At 47.5% G+C, this 8,840-nt stretch overlaps 1 protein-coding gene across 1 annotated transcript; it reads right to left on the bottom strand.

Moving 5' to 3' along the window:
* Positions 1-582: 582 nt before the first annotated feature.
* NR0B1 (nuclear receptor subfamily 0 group B member 1) lies at positions 583-5,265 on the bottom strand. Its single transcript, XM_055339081.1, has 2 exons — positions 4,095-5,265; positions 583-836 (listed from the first exon to the last, which is right to left on the bottom strand). Exons 1-2 carry the CDS (start codon positions 5,263-5,265, stop codon positions 592-594), a joined length of 1,416 nt encoding a protein of 471 aa, XP_055195056.1. The 3' UTR covers positions 583-591.
* Positions 5,266-8,840: the final 3,575 nt, after the last annotated feature.

Here is an 8,840-nt window from a genome sequence, read left to right on the forward strand (position 1 = left end):
CTGATATTTTTTAAGGTTTTGTTTTCATGAGAGACACAGAGAGAGTGGCAGAGACACAGGCAGAGAGAGAGGGAGAAGCAGGCTCCATGCAGGGAGCCCGATGCGGGACTTGATCCCGGGACTCCAGGATCACGCCCTGGGCCAAAAGCAGGCGCTAAACTGCTGAGCCACCCAGGGATCCTCCCAGTTTTTTATATTTTTAAAGGCCTTGCTTAAGCTCTGAATTTTTTTTATAATCAATGGTCAACATCGTAATGTTTATTATAATTTAGTATTATAAATTTGATTTTAGCAGATTCAATGGAGAGAGTCACTAAAGGTATGACAATAGCTTATTAGAGTAGTAGCCTGCTCCTTCCTTGGAGATGTACCGAGAAGTGTCACCTGTTGGCACATGTGTTCCTTCATGATCAAACAGTATGGATCAGAGGATTTTCTAATTGTCTATAACTAAAGTTTTTCTTTAATTGAATACAAAAATATGCATATAAAAATAAGAAAGTTTATTTGGCATTATTTTTTTTACACTCTTCTGCCTCTGGCTCCTTATATTTTTTCACGGTGAACTGCACCTGTGTGGCCCCCACGCCTTCATAACTTTGCACAGAGCATCTCCAGCATCATATCATCCATGCTGACCGAACCAATGATGGGCCTGAAGAATAGCTCCACGATGACATCAGCATTGACGTATCTCAGCAGGAAGAGGGCACTATTCAGTTCAGCGAATCTGGCTTGGTACCCCCTGCGGGTCATCCTGATATGGTCACTGAGTATCTGCTGAGCTCCCCACTGGAGTCCCTGAATGTACTTCACGCAATGAAGGCCTGGCAGGTCTGGAGGAGAAAAAGGGAGCAAAGTCTCTTTATTGTAGGTGAACAGCTCACTTGGCATCCTTTGCTCATCCGTTTCTGCCCCTTCCCACATTAAACAAGAGTCCAAAGCTTCCTGCTTAAGAGGGCTCTCTAGAACAAGGAAAAAATGCCGCACTAGTTATAAGCTTTTAGAAGCAATGCTTGGGAGAGTGAAATACCATTTAATTATTTTATAGGCACTGTGTTTGTATCCTCACTTCTAAAAACTGCTGGCCCTGAGCCAGCATATGCACATTTATTCACTAGGACAGTAGAGTATCGTTTAATGAATTATGGCTCTAGTTCACTGTACACATAGGAAGACATTAAGATTACTTCAAGAAGTGAGCACCTTGACCTTTTACCTATGGGAAAGCAGGCTACTGTAGAATGACTACAGGTTTTGCCAGATGTCAAATATTTCACCATCTTCTGTTGAATTTCCCACAGCAATACCATGATTACCTAGCTGACAGTGGTAAACTTCACAGCCACAAATAGTGACTTGTGAGTCTCATTCTAATTGTTGGCCTATAGGCTGATTTTAGTCTTGAGTCCCATAGTAATTTCAGAGATAATACTGACCATTTAGCTCCTTGTAGCATGATTTCTGTATTGGGGAAGATTTTTTAAAAACTGACTCTAATGAATATTGCAAAAGCATCTTTTTAAAAATACTAAACAAAGAGGTCTTTAAAAGCACTGTCTTACAGGCATTAAAAAGCTAAAAATATGCAAACATCTTCAATTTCAACAGGCTCAAAAGTAACTTTTCAAACAGGGAATGCTTGACCTTCTTGCAGGATAGTGTGATAACTCTAGTAAAAGCGAAGATAATGTGCCTGTAAGTTGTATAAAGACTGTGGTAAGAGGAGGCTGCTTTTAAAAGTTCTTTGATCCTGCAGGACAGTAATATTACTGTAAAGTTCTTTAACTTGTATTTAAATAATGACCAACTTACTGCGCTGTTTAAACAATGTCAGTGAAGATGGCAATCGCTTTCTTTCCCTTTCCTATAAAATCCAGAAGTAAAGTATTTCAAAAACAATATGGTGACCAACAGAGTAGCAGGACCAGCAGGTATTCTTTAAAAAATAGTAACAGGCGAGCCATTCCTATCATAGGCAAATATGTCTGATAAAGTGAGAATGAAATTAAGCCACATCTGTACTCCATATTCTATTTCCAATTACCCCCTCCATACATTACCCCCCTACTCCCTAAGGTCACTTGAGACCCCATTCGAGTGGATTCCATTGATGAGGGGAAGAGGAGGCTTGCAAGAAGTTCCACCAAGACTGTAAAGCTCCTCTAGGTCCGGATTCATGGCTCCTTAAAACTTGAGTGAACTCGAGTCACTTTCCTCTGCTTTCCTACTATACTCTCCTTTTTCACTGCACCCTCACCGCCTCCTTGCAAAAGGTATGCCCATAAAGCAAATTCAGGAAAGAGAAAATGTGGACAGATGGACTCCACAATTTAAAAAGGTGTTTAAACATAAAGATCAGAGGATTCACAACAAAAGGATAAACATCTAAGAAAAGGCACACACTTAGCAAGTGCATTTGTGTTGAAAACACACTCAGCTTAGCTGATTAAAGTCACAGTGAGAGGATTCAGAGAACTAGATAGAATAAGGGAGGTGTGTGTGTGTGTGTGTGTGTGTGTGTGTGTGAGAGAGAGAGAGAGAGAGAGAGAGAGAGAGAGAGAGTATGACCAGAGTATGCTAAACAGGGTGGAGGGAAAGAGGGAAACTAGTGGAATGTAAAGTTCAAGAAGCTGAGCCCCTGCTTTTCTTTTATATTCCAACAGAGCTAGGCACATGGTAGATGTTTAAGAACACTGGCTGAAAAAAAAAAAGAACACTGGCTGAAGAATGATCTGAAGAACCATCTTGGGCACTTACTACAAATGCGGATTTGCAGACCCTGGACCACAGCTACCAAATCAGAACCTCCAAGGGAGGAACCTGGTAAGACTTTGAACAAGTGCCCCCCTCCCTTTATGCACAGCCAGGTTTGGAAAACAACAATATAAGCAAAAGGTGACCTACAGTGATCCCTGGGATGAGCTGAGGTCTCTAGGTCTTGAAATGTGAGTTCTGAATGAAATATTATCCTATTAGATACTGCTCTGTGCCCTTTCACAAAATGCTAGGCAGGAGCATAACCAGAGACTCCTGGTGTTAGGGAGGGAAAAGGTGTGGAGGGAGCATCATAAAAACTATCCCAACTCAAGCTGCCTGGAAACTTTGTGACCACTTGTGACCCTTTTGGAGGGATTCTGGTCAAAGACAGCTCTAGTAATGGCACATACTCAAGAAAAGGTGCTGGGTAGTCCATGGAGATGTTCTCTCATGATGTGGTTGGTGTGTGGGGAGCAGTGTCCAGCACCTAACAGACAACTTGAAAGTGTGTGCAGCAGACATCCCATGGGGGCTGGGAGATCCATGTTCCAGGACTCACTGGCCATAACTGTGGAGTAAAGTCCCTTGGGACTAGGTTACCTAATCTGCAAATGGGATGGAGTCAGGGTGAAGGGCAGAGGGGCCTGATGAGGAGGTCCCTAGGGTCTCTGCAAGCTCTAAAAGACAGTGCTCCTGCTGGCAGTCCCTAGTGTTTTTTCCCTGCCCCCTTAGTACCCTGATACCGACACACTGAGGAGGACATAGTCCAGCTGCTTAGGACCATAAACATGATCATTCAGAAGCGGTCCCATGAAAGGCAAGTCCAGCGTCCTGCATGACAGTGTCCCTGGGAGATACTCTAGGACTCCTTAACAAAGGTTTCCTTTCTTAGGAGCCTGAATAGATTTCCTTCCACAAAAAGTTGTAGTTCACCTCAGAACTGGGTTTCAGAAAGACATGTGGCAGAATTTGCAGTGAACACAAAGTTGTGCGTTTTTTTTATATAGCTGTACTACTGGATTTAAAAGACTAGAGGAGGACCAGCCCTGTGCCTTGATGGCACAAACTTTTCCTTAGTAACAGAAGGGGGAGAGAGATAAGTACTAAACTCCATCACCCAATCCCCCCCGCTCTCTGTTGAGCATCTGACAGCAGCCCACCCACGAGGAGTGCTTTCTGGAGTTCCCCCAACTCTGCTGAGTTACCCGAGATTCTTCGCTGGTTCCCCGACCCTCCCCTGACCACGGAAAACTCTTAAGTGCCTGTGCCTCGCCAGGCATTGCCCGGAGTTTTTCTGAACGGAGGAAAGCCCGCGCCCGAGGTCTCGCGCTTACCCGGGTTAAAGAGCACGGTCCCCTTGAGGTAGGCGTACTCCTTGGTACTGATGTCCAGGCTCCAGCACTTGGCAAGGAAGCACTTGATGGCTTGGACTTCAGCGGCCGTTGGCAAACGCCCGGCCTCGCGCGGCGGTACCAAGGGTGGCGGCTGCGGGGTCGGAGGCGGCGGCTCGTCGCCCGCGGTCTCCCGCCGCCTGGTGGTGAGGATCCTCTGCAGCAGGCTGGGCTCCGAGGTCTCTACCGTCTCAAAGTTCAAGCGGTCCTGGGCCAGCTCGAGCATGAGCAGCGGCGCCCAGCTGTTGCGCACCAGCACCAGCTGCTGGTCCAGAGGGAGCACCTGGAAGCAGGGTAAGTACTTGACAAAGCGCAGCGTCTTCAACAGGCCTGCCGAGGCGGCCTCGCAGACCACCTGTGGACTCTTGAGGGCCACTCGGCGCTGCGCGTCACACCGGGGGTCCCACCAGGGGGCCGCGGGCTGCATCTCCCGAGCCGCGTGCGTCTGCTTGGCGCTCGCGGGCAAGCGCTGGAAGATGCTGCCGTGGCGCGGGTGCTCGTCCCCGCAAAAGCAGCAGCGGGACAGGTACGGTACGGCCTGCCGGCCCGGCAGCTGCTCTCTGCCCCCCAGGCCCTGGGCGCTGTAAGAGCGGCCCCACCACGCGCCCCCAGGCCGTGCCTCGGGCGTTTCCGGCGCCACGTGCGTCTGCTTGGCGCTCGTGAGCAAGCTGTAGAGGATGCTGCCCTGGCGCGGGTGCTCTTCCCCGCAGAAGCAGCAGCGGTACAGGAGCACCGTGGTCCGCACCCCCGGCAGCGCCCCTCCGCCCGGCGCGGGCTCCGCGCCGCACGAGCAGCCCCAGCACGCGCCCCCCAGCCGCGCCTCGGGCGCCTCCGCAGCCGCGCGCGTCTGCTTGGCGCTCGTGAGCATGTTGTAGAGGATGCTGCCCTGGCGCGGGTGCTCTTCCCCGCAGAAGCAGCAGCGGTACAGGAGCGCCGTGGTCCGCGCCCCCGGCAGCGCCCCTCGGCCCGGCGCGGGCTCCGCGCCGCACGAGCAGCCCCAGCACGCGCCCCCCAGCCGCGCCTCGGGCGCCTCCGCAGCCGCGCGCGTCTGCTTGGCGCTCATGAGCATGTTGTAGAGGATGCTGCCCTGCCACTGGTGGTCCTCGCCTGCCATGGCCCGCGGTGCCCGGAGCCCGACTCTGTCCGGTGGCGGCCGCCTGGGATCTATTTATACCAAGCGCGCACGCACGCGCGTCGGCCGTCTCCGCCAGGGCAAGGGCGCGGAGGGGGGCGCGGGCGCTGTGCTCGGGAGTGTTCGCCCTTGACCTCAGCGGTTAAAAAGGGGCAGATGCTCCTTAAAGGCTGAGAATGAAGGGGGGGCGGAGGCATGGGAGCTTCTGGACGCCCCGTTCCTCTCGTTACCCCCTTCCCTGCCTCTGGAAGGCAGAGCGCAGAGGAGGTAGCAGATAATCTGGGGGCAGGGTTCCAACTCTTTTCACTGAAACCTGGCATCTCGTTTGCTCCCTTTATTGGAAGGGCAGGCGTGCCTCATTAAACGGGGACAGTCTATTTCCATGACATCGTTGAATACTTTCATTAAGTGCTCAAACTTTCTATGACTTATGTTTTCCATATGGATGGGGAAGTCTCATTTTCAGGGAACTTGAAAAGTAAAGACAACGGACCAGCGATAAGAGCACTGCGTGGTAACTTGCTAGAAATGCCCCACCTCGGTCTCCAGCCAGACCTACTGACTCTGAATCTGCATTTTAATGAGGTTCCCGGGGCGGGAGGGGAGTGGGGGTTGCATGCCCTTTACATTTTGAAAAGTGCTGCTTTAAGGATGCAGACATGAGCGTTTTGTTTGATTCAGTTGATATTCATGAGCACCCACTTTATGTATTAAAGAGCACGAGTGACCAGGATGTAAAAGTGGCTGATATTTGGGGCTTATAATAATCGCAGGTGCTAAAAGATTGCTTCAGTGAGAACTTTGGGTTCTTCTGAAAGTATTACCTTGGGTAGTTGTGTAATTAATGTTTCTTCTCACACCCCTCCTACCTCAATAATGAGAAACACGGGTTTCAGGAAGCCTGGCTCCTTTGATCCTCACTTGCCACACAACCTCCTTCCTTAAGTTCTATACAGGCGCTGAGATCAGTGGGTCTTTCCACATCACCACCTGCCCCCGTTGTGTAACTTTTTCACCAACCAGCTGCTTAACTTCAAACTCACAACCCTTTAGTTTTCAAATTCCTCATCTCTAAAATGGGAGGTTTGTTTAGTGATTTCGTGGGTCCAGGACTGAAGACTAATGTGTACCAGTTGCCATAGGATCATCTTTCTCCTTTTGTAGTTTCTCTGGGGCCTGGAATTCTGAGCATAAGAGAAATACCTAGGAGACACTGATTTGCATTCAACCTGAAATTTTATTCTGCCTGTGAGGGGCCCTACAACACAAAGGTTAAATCTCCAGCACTGGCACCAGATTGCCTCAATTTAATTCCTGCCCTCACTCTTTCTAACTCTATGGCCTTGGGCCATGTATTGGTTTCCTATTGGTGCTGTAACAAATTACCACAAATCTAGTGGCTTAAGGCAACACAAATTTATTATGTTATAGTTCTGGAGGCCAGCGGTCTCAAATCAGTTCCACTGGGCTAAAATCAAGGTGACATTCCTTTTGGAAGCTCCAGGGGAGGATCTATTTTCTTGCCTTTTCCAGCATCTACAAGCGGCCTGTATTCCTTGGCTCCTGGCCACATCACTCTTACCTCTGCTTCCATCTCCATTCTTATTCTTTTAAAGATCCTTGTAATTGCAGTGGGTAAAGCCACATAATCCAGAATGATCTCCCCTTCTCAAACTTTGTAATTAAATTACATCTGCGAACTCTCTTACCATGTGAGATAATATATTCCCAGCTTCTGAGTATTAGAATATGGACACCATTGGGGCGGCATGATTTAGCTTTTCACAGGACAGTTCCTTAAGCACCTGTGCCTCACTTTCCTTACTTGTAAAGTATAGACAATTAGCGTCTGTGAGATCATTTCCATACATGAGTTACCCCATGTAAAATATTTGCCCGGTACATGATAAGTGTGGGATGTATCAGCCATTGTCCCCCCCCTTTTAATATCATATGGGATAACTTCAGAGTTGGTTAGGAGGTGATGTCACACTAGCACTGCCATTATTCCATCTCTCCTAGGGAAGCCCACCCTCACCTTCAACCCAGAAGCTGTCTTTTTTTTTTTTTCCTGCACATCCACATGTCTTGGCCCAGACTCAAAGCACTGCATGAGCCATCTGGTCCACAATGATAATATATCTTGGAAATGTTATCTCCTTGTCCATGTCATGCCATTTCCAATATTCAGGCTACTATTTGAGGTATTCTGATTGGTACTTCAGCTATCTTCCTGATTGATGAATCCCTGCTCTCAGCCCTGCTGAAAAACCTGGCCTACCACAGTCCCCACCTTAAGTTGCCAGAGATAGTTACTTTTTATTAGGTCATCCTATATTATTTTCTTCCAAACACTTATTAGAATCGGATATGATGGATTGATTCCATTATTTGTTGTTTGTTGATTGTATCCCTCCATTAGTATAAAAGTCCCACGAAGTCAAGGACTCTGTGTTCCAGCAACTAGAACAATGTCTGGCATACAGTAGGTGCTCAAACGTATTTGCTAGCCAACTGTATCTTTAGAAAAAGAGGAGAAGGTTATAGCTTGTTCTTTCAACACCAAGGGCAAGCATTCCCACACGACTATTGTTGCACTGACCCTGGAGGGAGGAGAAATGAGCAAGCTCTGCAGGACTGAGCATTCTGGAGGCCCTTTTTTTGATACTTAGAGTGTTACAGGCACCATGAGAAAGTAACAAGAGGACCAAGTTAACAGTCAAAAGGTACTCTTCCACTCTCAAGATAAAACAAGTCCCTTAACTTCAGCCTTCATACTTGTGAAATGGGGAAAATTCTATAAACCTATATTCACAAGTCCACCCTGTTCTTAGTCCTACAAGAGTTACTATTATTTTTTCCTCTCAATATAGCCCTTGAGAGAAATGTTTGCTGACCTCTTCATTACATTGAAAATATAAAGCAATGGAAGTTTCTACTTCTTATTCAATTTCAGAACATTTAGCCTTGCTTTAGGCTTCTTTTTACCTATGAAATCAGAAAAAGTACGATAAACTATTTTATTTTTTATGTAAATTCAATTTGCCAACATAGAGTATAACACCCAGTGCTTTTCACATCATGGGCCCTCTCCAAAGCCCATGCCCAATTACCTCATCCCCTCACCCACCTCCCCTCCAGCCACCCTCAGTCTGTTTCCTGGAGTTAAGAGTCTCTCATAGTTTGTCTCCCTCTCTGATGTTGCCCCATGCAGTTTCCCCTCCTTCCCTTATGGTCCCTTGCACTGTTTCCTGTAGTCCACACATGAGTGAAACCGTATCGTAATGGTACCCTAGCCCTCTATAACTCAAGGGTATTCCTAAAACTCTTCGTCTTGCCAATTATATTTTAAAAAATCCTAGTTAGACCCATATTTTTTGTTTCTTTAATCATTCACACCTTGTACGTATTTGATGCCTTTGCCTTTGACTATTAGACATCATCTCAAATTGAAGCTCCAGTACAGTGCTGAAAACCATGAACTTGTAGCATATTGGTTATAATTCCTCTTCTTTCCCAGAAGCAGTCTTCTGATCTTCTTACTCATGTTTTTCTTG

This window comes from Nyctereutes procyonoides, unplaced genomic scaffold (genome assembly GCF_905146905.1).
Source record: "Nyctereutes procyonoides isolate TBG_1078 unplaced genomic scaffold, NYPRO_anot_genome, whole genome shotgun sequence".
NCBI classification, from domain to species: Eukaryota; Metazoa; Chordata; class Mammalia; order Carnivora; family Canidae; genus Nyctereutes; species Nyctereutes procyonoides.

Excerpts from the sequence above, each read along its gene's own strand:
- NR0B1 (XM_055339081.1), bottom strand. The coding sequence starts at position 5,265 with ATGGCAGGCGAGGACCACCAGTGGCAGGGCAGCATCCTCTACAACATG. Across the intron at positions 837-4,094 it reads GACCGTGCTCTTTAACCCGG|ACCTGCCAGGCCTTCATTGC; the intron begins GTAAGCGCGAGA and ends TTTCTCCTCCAG.